This window comes from Ammospiza nelsoni, chromosome 26, assembly GCF_027579445.1.
Source record: "Ammospiza nelsoni isolate bAmmNel1 chromosome 26, bAmmNel1.pri, whole genome shotgun sequence".
Taxonomy (NCBI): Eukaryota; Metazoa; Chordata; class Aves; order Passeriformes; family Passerellidae; genus Ammospiza; species Ammospiza nelsoni.
The window spans coordinates 585,016-601,431 of NC_080658.1; the positions used below are offsets into that span (position 1 = coordinate 585,016).

The 16,416-nt window shown below is 66.3% G+C and overlaps 2 protein-coding genes across 3 annotated transcripts; one reads left to right on the forward strand and one right to left on the reverse strand.

Annotated features, from left to right (window-relative positions):
- Positions 1-423: 423 nt before the first annotated feature.
- Positions 424-2,137, reverse strand: PRR15L (proline rich 15 like). 2 transcript variants are annotated; one of them, XM_059488993.1, is made up of 2 exons: positions 2,092-2,137; positions 424-1,365 (listed from the first exon to the last, which is right to left on the reverse strand). In XM_059488993.1, exon 2 carries the CDS (start codon positions 1,362-1,364, stop codon positions 1,065-1,067), a length of 300 nt encoding a protein of 99 aa, XP_059344976.1. In that variant the 5' UTR covers position 1,365; positions 2,092-2,137; the 3' UTR covers positions 424-1,064. The 2 variants fall into 2 exon arrangements, with proteins under 2 accessions (XP_059344976.1, XP_059344975.1); XM_059488992.1 differs by having other exon boundaries at positions 1,986-2,113.
- An 837-nt stretch (positions 2,138-2,974) lies between these two features.
- On the forward strand, positions 2,975-11,498 carry CDK5RAP3 (CDK5 regulatory subunit associated protein 3). The gene is made up of 16 exons (XM_059488940.1): positions 2,975-2,997; positions 3,320-3,374; positions 3,856-3,987; positions 4,412-4,512; positions 4,589-4,637; positions 5,239-5,417; positions 6,277-6,413; positions 7,468-7,615; positions 8,789-8,869; positions 9,007-9,081; positions 9,209-9,268; positions 9,367-9,442; positions 9,834-9,922; positions 10,016-10,224; positions 10,973-11,144; positions 11,234-11,498. The coding sequence occupies exons 1-16, from the start codon at positions 2,992-2,994 to the stop codon at positions 11,297-11,299; spliced, it is 1,635 nt and encodes a 544-aa protein (XP_059344923.1). The 5' UTR covers positions 2,975-2,991; the 3' UTR covers positions 11,300-11,498.
- Positions 11,499-16,416: the final 4,918 nt, after the last annotated feature.

Genomic DNA, 16,416 nt, shown 5'->3' on the forward strand with positions numbered 1-16,416 from the left:
ATCCTGCTCGCCCAAAGGGTCCAATCCTGCCCATCCTGGGGTCCAATCCTGCCCTGTTTGGGTCCAATCCTGCCCCTCCTAGGGTCCAATCCTGCTCTCTGTTCTCCTTTGGGACCAATCCTGCCCCGTTTGGGACCCTGCAGCTGCCTCTGGGGGGTCAGGGATGCCCCGGGATGGCTCCCAGAGGGCTCCCAGAGGGATCCAGAGCTTTCCCACCCCTCCATGCCGGGTTTCGGGATCCGCCTCCGCTCCCTCCTCCCTGCCCGGGTCCGGGACTCCCCGGCACGGCCCCGCTCCCTCCGCGTCCCGCCGCATCCGGAGCCTTCCCCCGTTCCGGGCTGGAACCCGGGATCCGCGGAGCTCTCCCGGAGCCGCCTCCGCTCCCAGGCTCGCTTTATTAACCACAGTTAATTAGCGGCAGGCGCGAGCGGGGTGGGACCCCGGCTTCCAGCAGCGGGCAGCGATCCCCGGGGAACGGAACGCGGCTCCTCCGGGCGCGATCCGCGGGGAAATGCGGCTTCTCCGGGGAGGGATTCCCGGGGAAATGCGGCTCCTCCGGGCGCGATCCGCGGGGAAATGCGGCTTCTCCGGGGAGGGATTTCCGAGGGATTCCCGAGGGAAACGCGGCTCCTGCGGGTGAGATCCGCGGGGAAATGCGGCTCCTCCGGGGAGGGATTCCCGAGGGAAACGCGGCTCCTCCGGGTGAGATCCCCGGGGATCGGTCCTGCCGCTCGTTCCCTGGGGACAGGGAAGTGTCGCATCCCCTCTCGGGGGGGACTCGGCCATCGGCGGCTCCGCAGCCCATCGGGATCGGGACACGAGCGGGGCTCGGCCCCAAAAAGTGACGGGAGGAGGGGACTGGGATTGGGAATGGGATGGGGATCGGGGGGAGTGTCCTCATTCATCCCAGTACGGACCGGTCCGCGCTGCGCAGGGAGGGACGGGGAGCGCGGGCCCCGCCGCGCCCCGGGGTCAGTCCCGCAGCTCCGGGATCATCCCGCAGACAACTCCGCAAATCCCATCCCGAGTCCTGCCCGGTGCCCGGGGCCCGCAGCCCGGCCGGGTCACTGCTCCTGGCGCTCGCCGGCCCCGCACAGGTTGGGATGCTCGGCCAGCGTCGCCCGCACTTTCTTCTTCTCCTTGAAGCGGCCGGAGTGCGAGACCTTGACGTGCTTGCCCTTGGTGCTCTTGTCCACGATCTTCTCGAGGCGGGCGGCGAAGCCGGGGCTGCCGTCGGGGCCGCTCCCGTCCGCGCCGTCCCCGCCGGGCGCCGCGGGGCCCTCGGGGCTCTCGTACAGCACCGGGGCCGCCGCCTGGCGCTTCCGCAGGAACGTCAGCTTCCACCAGCCGTGCCCGTCGGCCATCCTGCACGGGAGCGGCACCGGGGCTCGGCTCCGTCCGGCGCTCCCGGGGCCGCATCGGGGGCGCGGCGCTGCCCTCCCGCGGATGCTCGGGGCGGATCCCCGGGGGCGCCGGGGCGGGGCGGGCGCTGCACGGCCCGGGAATCCCGGGGATTCCGGGAAAAGCCGGGAAAGGGCCGCGGGCAGCGCCGGGAGCTGCCCTTATCGGCCACGTGCGGCGGGAGAGCAAACAGGAACAGGAACTGGGGCGCAGGTGGCGGCACCGGGGAGCGCCGGGGGCGCTGCCGGGGTCCCCCCGCCCCAGCCCGGCCTCGGGGCTCGCCGGTGCCCGCCGGGACCGGGGGAGGCTCCGGGAAGGCTCCGGAGCGCAGCGTGGCCCCGGGGCACGGAGGGGATTCCCAGGGCCCGGGGCCAGCCCTGCCCCGTGTCCCCGTCGCTGTCCCAGTGACGCTCGGCCACCAGCGAGCCCTCCCGGATGTCGCTTTGGGGATAAAAACCCCTTTTCCGTGTCCCCAGCGCCACCTCCCCGTGCCACAGCCAGGTGGGACCGTCCCCGGCCGTGTCCCCAGAGCGTCCCCGGGGCTCCCACGGCCCATCCCCAGCCCGGACACCGCACCCCGGTACCTGCTCCTGCCGCCTCCGGGGGTCCCGGGTTGTCCCTGGGTTGTCCCGGGGTGTCCCGGGGATGTCCCGGTGTCCCGGGGGGGCAGCACGGGCAGGTGCCGCTCACCTGCTGCTGTCCCGGTGTTCCCGTCAAGGTGAACCCGCTCCCAAACCCCTCCTGCCGGAGCAAACAGCGGGGCCGGGCCAGGCACGGCTGAATATTCATGACGGGGAGCGGTGCCAGCCCCGGGAGGGTGGCCCCGGGTGGCCTCAGGTGGCCCTGGGTGGCTCCGGGTTGCTCCGGATGGCTCTGGGCACCTCTGGGTGGCTCCGCGTGGCTCCGAGCGGCCTCGGGTGTCCCTGGATGGCTCTGGACGGCCCCGGGCGGCCGGGACGCGTCCTGGGGGTCCCAGTGGGATCCCGGCTCTGTGCTGGGCTCCCAGCGGATCCCAAGGGATCCGGGACCTGTTCTGGGACCGCCTGGGGGGATCCCTGAGGGACCTGGGGGGATCCGGGTTCCCCTCTAGGACGAATGGGGATCCCGCAGGGTTTGGGGTCCCCTCGGGAGCCTCCGGGGGATCCCCGCGGGACGGCTGGGGGGGACCTTGGGACCGGGACTGGTGCCAGGTTTGGGACCGGGACCGGGATTAAGGCCAGAATTGGGATCGGGACTGGGACCATGGCCGGGATCGGGATTGGTTCCAGGACCGGGACTGGGATTGTGGCCGAGACCGGGATCGGGACTGTGACCGGGACCGGCCTTTGGCGCCCGGTTTGGAACCGGGACCGGGATCGGGACCCCAAAAACTCCCACCGCACGCTCCGATTGGTCCGGGCTGACCCCGCCCCTTTCCCCTCCAGCCAATGGAAGCACAGGGACGTGGCGCTGCCTCCGAGCTGCCGCTTTCTGATTGGCGGGAGTTCGACCTTTGGGCGGAGCGCGTTTTGATTGGCCGAGGCGCGGGCGCTGAGGGAGGCGATTGGCTGGGGCGGGGAGGGCGGAAGTGGAGAGGCGGGGCCGGGAAGGATGCAGGTGCGGACCGGGAGCGGGACCGGGATCGGAAACGGGAGCGGGAGCGGGAGCGGGAGCGGAGAAGGGTCCGGAACAGGGACCGGGACCGGGACAGGGGAAGGGGCTGGGACCGGCATGGGGATCCGGAACGGGATTGGGATCGGGAGTGGGATCGGAAACGGGACCGGGAGCGGGGAAGGGACCGGGATCGGGTCCAGGCGCGGGGCAGCGGGGACAGCCCGGGCCTGGCACTGAAGCGGAGGGTCCCGGTGCCGCTCCCGGTGCCGCTCCCGGTGCCGGTTCCGGTTGCCGCAGCCCCGCCCCTGCCGTGTTCTCCCCGCAGGCTCCCCAGGACTACCGGAATGTGCCCATCGACATCCAGACCAGCAAGCTTCTGGGTACGGGAACGAACGCCGGCTCCGGGCAGGGACCGGAATTTACCCCGGTTATCCCAGCCCAGTTCCCGCTTCTCCCTCCAGACGGGGCAGGGACCGGGAATTTACCCCGGTTATCCCAGCCCAGATCCCGCCATTCCCTCCAGACGGGGCAGGGACCGGGAATTTACCCCGGTTATCCCAGCCCAGATCCCGCCATTCCCTCCAGACGGGGCAGGGACCGGGAATTTACCCCGGTTATCCCAGCCCAGATCCCGCCATTCCCTCCAGCTGGGGATCCGTCCCAGGCTTTGGGAAGAGGCTCGGGAACTCCTCCCGCTGTTTGTCCCCCGTGTTCCCGGAGCCCGGGGCTGTCCCCAGAGCCCGAGTGTCCCCCGGTGACCCCCTGTCCCCAGACTGGCTGCTGGACCGGCGGCACTGCGGGCGGCGCTGGCCCTGTCCCTGCAGTGTCCCCATGTCCCCGTGTCCCCGTGTCCCCACGCAGACTGGCTGCTGGACCGGCGGCACTGCGGGCGGCGCTGGCCCGCGCAGGTGGCGCAGGTGCGGGAGCGGATCCGGGCGGCGCTGCAGGACATGCCCGAGCACCCCGAGATCCGAGAGCTGCTCCAGGGCTCCTGTCAGTGCTCCGGCACCGGGACTTGGGGGTTTGGGGTTTGGGGGTTTGGAAATTGGGGTCTGGGATCTACGTTTGGGAACTGAGGGTTTGGGGGTTTGGGATTTTGGGGTTTGGGGGTTTGGGATTTGGGGTCTGGGGTTTGGAGATTGGGAGTTTGGGGGTTTGGGGGTTTGGGGTCTGGGATTGGGGGTTTGGCATTTGGGGATTTTGGACTTGGGCTTTGGGCATGGATCTCCGCCCCTGCAGAGCCAGGATTTGGGGTGGGAGGGTTGTTCACAAAGGGGCGGTGGTGGCAGCTGAGGAACCCCCCAAAACCTCCTGGGGTTCCCCTAAAACCTCCTGGGGATCCCCTAAAACCTCCTGGGGATCCCCCAAAGCCCCCAGGGATCCCCTAAAGCCCCCCTGACCCCATTGTTCCCCCCAGACCTGCACTATTTCCACTGCCTGCGCATCGTGGAGATCCTCAAGGGCACCGAGGCCTCCACCAAGAACCTCTTTGGGCGCTACTCGTCCCAGAGGATGAAGGTGGGAGTGCCCTCCTCCTCCTCCTCCTCCTCTTCCTCATCCTCCTCATCCTCCTCACCCTCGTGTCCTTCCCCAGGACTGGCAGGAGATCGTGTCCCTCTATGAGAAGGACAACGCCTACCTGGGTGAGAGGGGATGGGAATAACGGGAATAATGGGAATAATGGCAATGGGAATCACGGGAATAATGGGAATAATGGCAATGGGAATTCCCTGAGGTGTCCCAAAGAACCCCCTGCGTGGGTGGAATTCAGTCCCCAAACTGGGATGGACTGGGATGGGAAAGGATGGGATTTGTGGGAAAGCCAAATCCCAGTGGGATTTAAAGGGGAATTCGGTCCCCAAACTGGGATGGGATGGGATGGGATGGGATGGGATTTAAAAGTGAATTGAGCCCCCAGACTGGGGTGGGATGGGATTTAAAGGTGAATTCAGTCCCCAAACTGGGATGGGATTTAAAGGGGAATTCAGCCCCAAACCGGGATGGGATGGGATGGGATGAGATGAGGTGGGATTTAAAGGTGAATTCAGCCCCAAACCAGGACAGGATTTAAAGCTGAATTCAGCCCCAAACCAGGACAGGGTTTTGAGCTGAATTCAGCCCCAAACCAGCACGGGACAGAATCCAAAGCCCAGGGTCCGTGGGGACACGCAGTCCCAGCGGGAGGAGCCCCCGGGGTTACGCCGGGCGCCCCCCGAGCCCCGGGGTGACCCCCTGTCCCCCCAGCCGAGCTCTCCAGCCTGCTGGGGCGCAGCATCAGCTACGAGCTGCCGGCGCTGCGCAGGCAGCGGGGCCGGTGGCTGCAGGCGCAGCAGGAGCTGGCGCGGCGCGAGGACGAGTGCCAGGCGCGGGCAGGGGAGCTCCGCGAGCGCTTCCTGGGCTCCTGCCGCCAGTACGGCATCGCCGTGAGTGCCGGGGGAACGGGCCGGGCACGGACGGGGTGGGGATGGCCCCAGGATAACCCCGGGGGGAGCCCGGAACGGAATGGGAATGGCCGAGATAGAGCCTGAAATGGGGCGGACGAGTGCCGGGGGAGCCTGAAACCGGGTGGGGATGGCCCCAAATGAACCCCACAATAACCCCGGGGGGAGCCTGGAACGGGGTGGGAATGGCCAAGATAGAGCCTGGAACGGGGTGGGAACGGTCCTGAACAGAACCTGAAACGGGCTTGGGCAGTACTGCATCATCGAGGGAGCCTGAAATGGGAATGGCCCCAAATGAGCCCCAAAATAACCCCGGGGAGAGCCTGAAACAGGCTGGGAATGGCCCTGAACAGAGCCTGAAACGGGCCTGGACAGTACAGCATCGCTCTGAGTCTGAAATGGGCCTGAAATAACCCAAAATGAGCCCCAAAGTAACCCCGAGCAGAGCCTGAAACAGGCTGGGAATGGCCCCAGATGGGGCCTGAAACGGGCCTGGACAGGATGGCATCGCCATGAATGCCACGGGAACCACAGGGGGGGAATCTGAAACGTGCTGGGAATGGCCCCAAATGAGCCAGAAAATAACCCCAGAGAGAGCCTGAAATGGGCTGGGAATGGCCCCAGAGCGAGCCCAATACGGGCTGAGAATAGCCCCAAACAGAGCCTGAAACAGGCTTGAAACAGCCCCAAATAGGGCTGGAATAACCCCAAAATGGGCCCCAGAATAACCCCTGGACAGAGCCTAAAACAGACGTAAGTGTCCCCTCAGTGCCCCCAGAATGTCCCCCAGTGTCCCCTCGGTGTCCCCAGCACGTCCCCAGTGTCCCCTCGGTGTCCCCAGGGCGAGGACGTGCGCCGGGAGCTGCTGGCCCAGGTGCAGGCGCTGCCGTCGCTGCTGTCCCGCGTTGGGGACGGCGCCAGCGCCCTCGGGGACGCCATCGAGCTGTACCAGGCCTGCGTGGGCTTCGTGTGCGACAGGTGGGGACAGCCCTGACAGCCCCAAAATCATCCCCAAACCAGCCCCAAAACATCCCTCAGCTACCCTAAAACAGCCCCGGCTCCCCAAACTGCCCCAAAACAGCTCCTGGTCCCTCCAAACCCCGGCACTGCGGGTGCTGAGGTGTCCCCACCCCTGATGTCCCTCTGCCCGATGTCCCCATGACCGATGCCATCTCCAATGCTGTCCCCATGCTCCCTGTCCCCATGTCCTCGGTGATGTCCCTATGTCCCCGTGCTGTCCCCATCACCGCTGCTGTCCCCATGTCCCCACTGCTGTCTCCATCCCCAATGCTCTCCCCATGTCCCCATGCCATCCCCATGTCCCTGTCCCTGTCCCAGCCCCGATGCAGAGGCGGAGCTGCTGCTGCTGCTCCAGCATGTGGTGTCCCCCATGTCCCCATGTCCCCGTGCTGTCCCCATGTCCCTGTCCCTGTCCCAGCCCCAGTGCAGAGGCGGAGGCGCTGCCGTTGCTCCGGCACGCGGTGTCCCCATGTCCCCATGTCATCCCCATGTCCCCATGTCCCGGTGCTGTCCCGTGTTCCCATATCCCTGGTGCTGTCCCGGTGCCATCCCCATGTCCCTGTCCCCGTGTCCCAGCCCCGGTGCGGAGGCGCTGCCACTGCTGCAGCACGTGGTGTCCCCATGCCATCCCCACGTCCCCATGTCCCGGTGCTGTCCCGTGTTCCCATATCCCTGGTGCTGTCCCGGTGCCGTCCCCATGTCCCTGTCCCCGTGTCACAGCCCCGGTGCGGAGGCGTTGCTGCTGCTCCGGCACGCGGTGTCCCCATGTCCCGGTGCCATCCCCATGTCCCTGTCCCCGTGTCACAGCCCCGGTGCAGAGGCGCTGCCGCTGCTCCGGCACGCGGTGTCCCCATGTCCCCATGTCCCGGTGCCATCCCCGTGTCCCCGTGTCCCAGCCCCGGTGCGGAGGTGCTGCCGCTGCTCCGGCACGCGGTGTCCCCATGTCCCTGTGCTGTCCCCATGTCCCCGTGTCCCGGTGCCATCCCCATGTCCCCGTGTCCCCGTGTCCCAGCCCCGGTGCGGAGGCGCTGCCGCTGCTCCGGCACGTGGCGGCCCACGGGAACTCGTCCGTGTTCCGCTGGCGCACGGGGCAGGAGCCGCTGCGGCTGGAGCGGCCCGAGGCGGCCCCGCAGGCACCGGAGCCGCTCCCGCAGGACACGGTGCGTGCTGGCAGGGGCACGGGGGGACACGGGGGGACACGGGGGGACACGGGGGACACGGGGGGACACGGGGGACACGGGGGATACGGGGGACACGGGGGGACATGGGGGATACGGGGGGACACGGGGGGACACGGGGGGACACGGGGGGACATGGGGGACACGGGGGATACGGGGGACACGGGGGGACACGGGGGGACACGGGGGGACATGGGGGATATGGGGGACACGGGGACACCCCTGGCACTGCTGGGCGTGTTTGGGGCTGGGCTGTGCCTCACAGGGTTTGGGGTTTGGGGGTTTGGGGCCGTGCCTCAGGGGTTTGGGGTTTGGGTTTGGAGGTTTGGGGTTTGGGGGTTTGGGGGTTTGGGGTTTGGGGGTTTGGGGGTTTGGGGGTTTGGGGTCGGGCCGTGTCTCAGGGGGTTTGGGGTTTGGAGGTTTGGGTTTGGAGGTTTGGGGTTTGGGGGTTTGGGGGTTTGGGGTTTGGGGGTTTGGGGTTTGGGGGTTTGGGGCCGTGTCTCAGGGGTTTGGGGTTTGGGGGTTTGGGTTTGGAGGTTTGGGGTTTGGGGGTTTGGGGGTTTGGGGTCGGGCCGTGTCTCAGGGGGTTTGGGGTTTGGGTTTGGAGGTTTGGGGGTTTGGGGGTTTGGGGTTTGGGGGTTTGGGGGTTTGGGGTCGGGCCGTGTCTCAGGGGGTTTGGGGTTTGGGGGTTTGGGGTTTGGGGTTGGGCCGTGTCTCAGGGGGTTTGGGGTTTGGAGGTTTGGGGTTTGGGGGTTTGGGGTTTGGGGTCGGGCCGTGTCTCAGGGGTTTGGGGGTTTGGAGGTTTGGGGTTTGGGGGTTTGGGGGTTTGGGGTTTGGGGGTTTGGGGTTTGGGGGTTTGGGGCCGTGTCTCAGGGGTTTGGGGTTTGGGGGTTTGGGTTTGGAGGTTTGGGGTTTGGGGGTTTGGGGGTTTGGGGTCGGGCCGTGTCTCAGGGGGTTTGGGGTTTGGGGGTTTGGGGTTTGGGGTTGGGCCGTGTCTCAGGGGTTTGGGGTTTGGAGGTTTGGGGTTTGGGTTTGGGGTTTGGGGGTTTGGGGTTTGGGGTTTGGGGTCGGGCCGTGTCTCAGGGGGTTTGGGGATGTGGGGTTTGGGGTTTGGGGTCGGGCCGTGTCTCAGGGGGTTTGGGGTCTTTCCCACAGATCGATTGGGGGGATTTCCCCACGGAGCCGCCCCAGGGTGGGGACATCGACTGGGGCATCACGGTGGAGCCCAGCGCCCAGGTGGGTGACGTCCCTGTGTCCCCAGACCCTCCCATGTCACCCTTTGTCACCTTTCATTCATCAGGAGGATGGTGGCATTGACTGGGGCAATGTCCCTGTGTCCCCAAACCCACCTAATGTCCCCCGTTGCTCCCCAGGGGGAGGATGGCATCGACTGGGGTGATGGAGAGAAGGGACAGGAGGGGACAATCACTGTAGAGCTCAGTGCCCAGGTGGGTGACATCCCTGTGTCCCCAAACCTCCCCTGTGTCACCTTCCCTCCCTCAGGGGGATGGTGGCATTGATTGGGGCGATGTCCCTGTGTCCCCAAATCCCCCTTTGTCACCCTTTGTTCCCCAGGGGGAGGATGGCATTGATTGGGGTGACGGAGAGAAGGGGACAATCACAGCAGAGCCCCAGGTTTGTGACACCCCCGTGGCCAGGGGAGTGTCCCTGTGTCCCCACATCCCCCTGATATCCCCTTTGTCACTCTTTGTCACTCACCCTTTGCTCCCCAGGGGGACGGTGGCATCGACTGGGGTGACACAGGGGGACAGGAGGGGACGATCACGGTGGTGGAGGCTGGAACGGAGGGTGAGCAGGGCTGGGGGGCACAGGCAGCTCCCAAATCCCCCCAGATTCCCCCAAATCCCCCCAAATTCCCCATTCCCAGTGCCCCTGGAACCCCCAGAGGGGTTTGGGATTGGGCAGGGAGTGGGGTTTGGGTGCTGGGCAGGGATTTTGGGTTCTGAGCAAGGATTTTGGGTTCTGGTCAGGGTTTTTGGGTGCTCTGCAGGGATTTTGGGTTCTGGGCAGGGTTTTTGGATGCTGGGCAGGATTTCAGGGTTCTGGGCAGTGTGTTTGGGTTCTGGGCAGGGTTTTTGGATGCTGGGCAGGGATTTCGGGTTCCGGGCAGTGTGTTTGGGTTCCGGGCAGGGATTTTGGGGTGAAGCTGAGCAGGCTTTGGGGTCCCACCCCGCCGCAGCCCCCGAGGGCGTTGCCCGTGGCTCGGACGCGCTGACCCTGCTGGAGAACCCCGAGACTCGGAACCAGTTCATCGACGAGCTCATGGAGGTGGGCACCGGGGACACCTGTGGGCCTGGGGGTGGTGGCCTTGGGGGTGTCCCTGACGCTGTCCCCGTTGCTGTCCCCGTTGCTGTCCCGCAGCTGGAGCTGTTCCTGGCGCAGCGGCTGCTGGAGCTCGAGGACGCGGCGCTGGACGTGGTGGCCCTGAGCCAGTTCCAGGCGGCGCCGGCCGAGCTGCAGGGCCAGAGCCCCGAGCGCCTGCGGGCCCAGCTGGCCACGGCCCGGGAGCTGCTGGGGCAGCTGTGCTCGCGCAGCGTGCAGCACCTCTGCATGATCCTCGCCTCGCCCAGGTGCCTGCCCGACCCGACCCGACACGGGCCCCGAATGGCCCCGAAACAGGCCCCAAACTGCCCCAAAACAGACCCTAAAACAATCCTAAACCAGCCCCTAAAATAATCCTAAAACAGCCCCTAAAAGAGCCCTAAAAGAAGCTCCCAAAACAGACCCTAAATAGCCCCAGAACAGCCCCTAAAATAGCCCTAAAATAGCGCCCAAAACAGCCCCTAAAATAGCCCTAACCCGGCCCTTAACCGGGGGTGCCCTGCAATGTGTCCTCGCTGTCCCTGTCCCCTGTCCTGCAGTGGGACCCCTCTGTCCCCACTGTCCCCGGACCATGCAGTGTGTCCCCTCTGCCCCTGTCCTGCAGTGTGTCCCCTCTGCCCCTGTCCTGCAGTGTGTCCCCACCGCCCCTGCTGTGTCCAGATGATGCAGTGTGACCCTGCTGTCCCGTGTCCTGCAGTGTGACCCCTCTGTACCCTCTGTCCGTGTCCCCAAGCCATGCTGTGTGACCCTGTCCCCCTGTCCCCAGGTACGTGGAGCGTGTCACGGCCCTGCTGCGCCAGCAGAGTCTCCAGGCCGAGCTGCTGCTGTCCCTGCTGTCCCTGCTGTCCCTGCTGTCCCCATGTCCCTGTCCCCATAACCCCTCTGTCCCCATGTCCCCATGTCCCCATGTCCCTGCTCTCCCTGCTGTCCCTGCTGTCCCCATGTCCCCGCTGTCCCCGTAACCCCTCTGTCCCCGTGTCCCCTGTTGTGTCCCAGGTACGTGGAGCGTGTCACGGCCCTGCTGCGCCAGCAGAGTCTCCAGGCCGAGCTGCTGCTGGCCAAGCGGGAGGCGCTGGGGCAGCGGCGCCGCCAGGCCCTGGCCGAGCAGGGAGCGCTGGAGCCGCGGCTGCGGCAGCTGCAGGACAGAGCCCGGGAGCTGCAGAGGCTGGTGAGGGACGGGGGGGGACGCCGGGGACCCCCCCTGAGCCCTGGGAACCCCTGGGAGCGCCCCCTGATCCCCCCCCGGCGCCGTTGCAGATCGAGGCCGACATCTCCAAACGCTACGGGGGGCGCCCGGTGAACCTGATGGGCGTCAACCTGTGACACCCGAGGGACACCTGGCTGTGACACCTGGGGGACACCAACCCCTGACCCCCAGGGGACATCAGTGCGTGACCCCTGATCAGCCCGAGGCCCCTGAAGGACACGGGGGGTCCCGTCCCTCCCAGCCCCCAGGCCCACCTGGGGGAGCTTTGGGATTTGGGGGTGTCGGTGAATAAACCCAAATTTGTGTCACATCGGGGGAGAGGAGTGTGTGTCACTGAATGGGCGCAGGGACAGGTTCAGGCCAGGGACAAGGACAGGGACAGGGGACAGGGGGTGCGGCCCTGGGGGTCTGTCCACCATGGGGGGACCGTGAGGGGCACAGAGAGCCCCGTCCGCAGGGATTTGGGGGTCCCGGTGCCATGGGAGCGGATTTGGGGCTGTGGGGCCCCAGCCCGGCTCCAGCTCTCGCTCCCCACTCTCCTGTCCCTGTCCCCAAACCCATCCCTGTCCCTGTCCCCTGTCCCTGTCCCCAGACCCATCCCTGTCCCTGTCCCTGTCCCCATCCCTGTCCCTGTCCCCATCCCTGTCCCCGCTCGCTGACAGCCGGGCTCCGGGAGCCCCTCATTACCGCGCTCCCGGTGATTAACGGCCTCATTAATTACCCGCCGCCTGTCACGGAGCCGCGGAGGGTCTCCGGCGGGGATGGGGGGCCGGCAGTGTCCCCTTGTCCCCTGTCCCCGGCCGTGTCCCCTCCCCCGGCCCGGCTGCCGCTCGCTCTCCCCGCCAGGGAGGGTTTAATTACCAATTAATGTCGCTCCATCTGTTCCGCCCCGTCCCCATCAGCGCCGGGACCGCCCCGCCAGCTGGGGGCGGCTCTGCTGCCCCTCCCGCTGTCCCCAAATGGCCCCAAATGTCCCCAAATGTCCCCAAATGTCCCCAAATGTCCCCGCGGCCACCCCGGCCCTGCCTGTCCTGTGCGCTCCCCGTCCGTCCCTCTGTCCGTCCCAGCGTCCCTCCAGCTCTCCTGGCATTGTTTCCCACATCCCTCTGTCCATCCCTCCGTCCATCCCTCTGTCCATTCCTCTGTCCATCCCTCCGTCCATCCCTCCGTCCATCCCTCTGTCCATCCCTCCGTCCATCCCTCTGTCCATCCCTCTGTCCATCCTGTGGACGGGAAGGGGATCAGGGAGCAGCCGAGGCACCAGAGAGGGGAAACCTTCGGGGTCATTTTTGGGGGGCTCACCCCGCCATGGGTGTGATGAGCTGGGGAGGCTCAGCCTGAGGATTTCTGTGGGGGGACCCCAAAACTCTCCTGCCCTGTTTTGTGACCGCTGTTACCCCCAACCCGGGGTGCTGTGGGGTGTTGTTGTGGGGTGCTGTGGGGTGCTGTGGGGTGCTGTGCAGTGTTTAGGGTGTTTTGGGGTCGCTGTCCCCCCGCCCTGTCCCCCCGCTCAGCCCCTCTGTCGCCGGCAGCGCTGCCTTTGTCCCCGTGTCACCCGGGGGGCACCAGCTGTCACCGCCGGGGCCTTCGCGCTCCTCCTCCTCCTCCTCCTGCTGCTGCTGCCCCTCTTTGTTCTCGGGCTGCGGAGGGAGGGGGTACACTCGAGGGGACACGGAGCCCCCCAGGGATGGGGACACCCCCAAAACGGGGGCAGGGTGCGGTTTGGGGGGCGCTTCGTGCCGCCACCCCCGGCTGGTGCCGCTCTGGGGGTCCCCAGGGTGTGCATGGGGGGTGCCCGGCTTTGGGGTGTCCCGGGGGAACCCCCTGTGATTGAGGGGGGCGCTACGACAGGGGGGACCCCAAGAGGGGAAGGGGGTTATTCGGGGCAGAGTTTTGGGGCGTCCCGAAGGGGGCGGTCCCGGTTTGGAGGATGAGATGAGGACGGGGTTTGGGGGGTCAGGAAGGGGTCCCGGAGTGGGGGTCCCTGTTTGGGAGATGAGGACAGGGTCCCGAAGGAAGAGGTTCCGGTTTGGGGGGGATCGGGGAGGGGCGGTCCCGGTTTGGGGGCTCAGAGCGGGGTCTCAGAGGGGCGGTCCCGGTTTGGGGGGGTCAGGGCGGGGTCTCAGAGGGGCGGTCCCGGTTTGGGGGCTCAGGGCGGGGTCTCAGAGGGGCGGTCCCGGTTTGGGGGGTCAGGGCGGGGTCAGGGCGGGGTCTCAGAGGGGCGGTCCCGCTTTGGGGGGGGTCAGGGCGGGGTCTCAGAGGGGCGGTCCCGCTTTGGGGGGGGTCAGGGCGGGGTCTCAGAGGGGCGGTCCCGGTTTGGGGGGTCAGGGCGGGCTCAGGGCGGGGTCTCAGAGGGGCGGTCCCGCTTTGGGGGGTCAGGGCGGGCTCAGGGCGGGGTCTCAGAGGGGCGGTCCCGCTTTGGGGGGGGATCAGGGCGGGGTCTCAGAGGGGCGGTCCCGGTTTGGGGGGGTCAGGGCGGGCTCAGGGCGGGGTCTCAGAGGGGCGGTCCCGGTTTGGGGGCTCAGGGCGGGGCCCCGCGCGCAGCCGCAGAGCCGCCGGCAGGTGGCGCTGCAGGACCGCGGCTGCGCGACACGGGGCGGGGCACGAGGGGAGGAGCCACTGCGTGATGGGCGTGACTGTTTTCCTTATAAGGATAATGTATGCTGAGATGGGCGGTGCTATGCAAATGAAGCGCGGTGTCGCAAGGCGCATTGGGAAAGAGGCGCGCTGGGGCCGCGGCCTCGGGGGGAGCAGGGGCGGATTTGGGGGCCCAGGGATGGATTTTGGGGTCCCAGGGATGGATTTTGGGGTCCCACGGGGGCGTGACGTGCCCGGGACAGGCTGTGCCAGCCTGGGGGGCTCTGTAGGGTTGGGGTTACCCGGAAATGAGGCAAAACCGGGGTGGGGTCCCCAAAAAGGGGGTGACCCCAGCGTGGGGTGCCCTTAGGATAGTTGTCCCAAGCCTGGGGGGGGTCTGTAGGGAACATCCAGAACATTTAACAAGGAACATTTAACAAAAAAACCCCATAAATATCCCAAAACCCCACCCCGACACCGGATTGGGCAGGAAAATCTTTAATTGTGGCTGGATGCAGCTGGGAAGGACAAACTTCATTAGTGCCTAATTAATCCCTGGGTGTAATCAAGGCTGGGGGCGGAGCCCAGGCCTGGGAAGGGGCTCCTGGCTCCATCCCAAGCAATCCCAAGCCCTGCTCCCGTTCCCTGAGCGCTCCCAGTCTGGAATGTTCCAGTGACTCACCCCAACCCTCCCTTGTTTGCTTTCATTTTGGGGTGGAGCGTTTTCCTGCAGGAGAAACAACGGGGAAGGGGCTCTTGGATTCGGGGTATCCCGGATTTGGGGGTCCCAAATGACCCCCAGCCCCTCCCAGCCCCTGTTCCCATTCCCTGAGCCCTCCCAGCCTGGAATTTTCTGGACACTCACCCGAATTTTCCCTTGTTTGGGAAGATTTTCCCTTTTATTTTTGGGGCTGGGGCATTTTCCTTGGGGGGCAATAATGGGGAAGGGGCTCCGTGCCCCCCTCCAGTGGCACGAGGTGGGCACGGGGCCAGGGCCAGCTGTCCCCAAATAGCCCTGGGGACACCAAAAATAACCCGGAGGCACAGCCCAGCTCGGGTTCCCAGCTGGGAACTGGCACAGGAGGGGTTTGGGGGGCTGCCAGACACCCCCTGTTCCCTTTCGGGGGGATTTAGGGTGGGCAACACCCCTGAAATCCAACCCAGGGGGATTTAGGGTGGAAAACACCCCCAAAATCCAAAGCCGGGAGGGTTTAGGGTGGGCAACAACCCCAAATCCTCATCCTATGGTGGGTTTAGGGTGGAAAACACCCCCAAAATCCATCCCAGGAAGGGTTTGGGGTGGAAAACAACCCCAAAATCTATCCTGGGGGGTTTAGGGTGGGCAACACCCTTACATCTTCAACCTGGGTAGGGCAAGACCCCCAAAATCCAACCCAGGGTGGGTTTTATGTGGATATCACCCCCAAAATCCAACCCAGGGGGGTTTGGGGTGGGCAACAACCCCAAATCTCCATGCCATGGGCGATTTAGGGTGGAAAACACCCCAAAATCCAGTCCAGGGAGGGCTTGGGGAGGACACGACCCAAAATCTCCGGGATCCGGGCACTTCCAGCCCCTCAAACACCTTCCCTTGTCTCCCTGGGCTCACCCCTGGGCCTCTGCAGGTTTTGGGGGGGCACAAACAGCCCGGAAACCCCGGGATAACCTGGCCAGCCTCACCCTGTCTGTGTGGATCCCACACCACTTTATCCACGTTGTTTATTTTTTCCCGGGATGAAGCAGCGTCTGCGGCATGCTGTCCGTCCCGGCGGGTTTCTGGGGCAGGGCAGGGGTGGCTGGGGCAGGGCAGGAATGGCAGGATCGGGATGGGCATCGGGGTGGTGCTGCCCCAGCCGCCCACCTGCCCCGCTGGCACCGGTCCGGGCAGGAACGGGGCACGGGGATGGGCAGGGATCCCACAGGGATCCGTGTGGGAAGGGGAAAAGGGTCAGGGATCCCAAATGGAGCAGGGATGGGCAGGAATCCCACATGGATCCATGTGGGAAGGGGAGAACAGGCAGAAACCCCACATGGAGCAGGGATGGGCAGGAATCCCACAGGAATCCCTGTGGGAAGGGCAAGAATCCCACAGGGAACAGGGAAGGGCAGGAATCCCACACGGATCCATGGGGAAGGGTAGAAGGGGCAGAAATCCCACAGGGAGCAGGGATGGGCAGGAATCCCACACGGATCGATGTGGGAAGGGCAGGAATCCCACACGGATCCATGCGGGCAGGGGTGAATGACCCGCTCCGGCTCTGAACCCTGCCCCGCGGCTGATGTTTAATTAGGTTACGGGGTTTCAGGCTGCCTTAGGGGTTGATGACCCTGGAAGTGAAAGGGAGGGCCAGGGCGTGATGCCAGCGGCGCTTTTCCACCTTTTTTCACACAGATCCCGGCCCGGAGCAGATTTTTGGGCAGCCGAGGTGGTTGGGAAGGGCCCCAGGCTGGCCCTCGCCTGCTGACACCCAGCAGTCACTAACACCCAGATCTCCTTCCATGCCCGAGGCCTGGGGGTGCCCCCGAGGGGAACAAGGCTGAGGAGCGGCCTCGGGAGCGGCTCCGGGCGCGGTGCGGGCCCCGCCGGGGGTGCGGCCCCCTCAGGCCCCGCCATGGCGGCCTCGCCCCGCTCAGGGCCCGGGCCGCCCGTTGCCGT

Bases quoted from the DNA above. Each gene is read 5' to 3' on its own strand.
- PRR15L (XM_059488993.1), bottom strand. From the start codon at position 1,364: ATGGCCGACGGGCACGGCTGGTGGAAGCTGACGTTCCTGCGGAAGCGC.
- CDK5RAP3 (XM_059488940.1), top strand. The intron at 3,375-3,855 runs GTACGGGAACGA...GTCCCCACGCAG, and splicing joins CCAGACCAGCAAGCTTCTGG to ACTGGCTGCTGGACCGGCGG. The intron at 3,988-4,411 runs GTCAGTGCTCCG...TGTTCCCCCCAG, and splicing joins AGAGCTGCTCCAGGGCTCCT to ACCTGCACTATTTCCACTGC.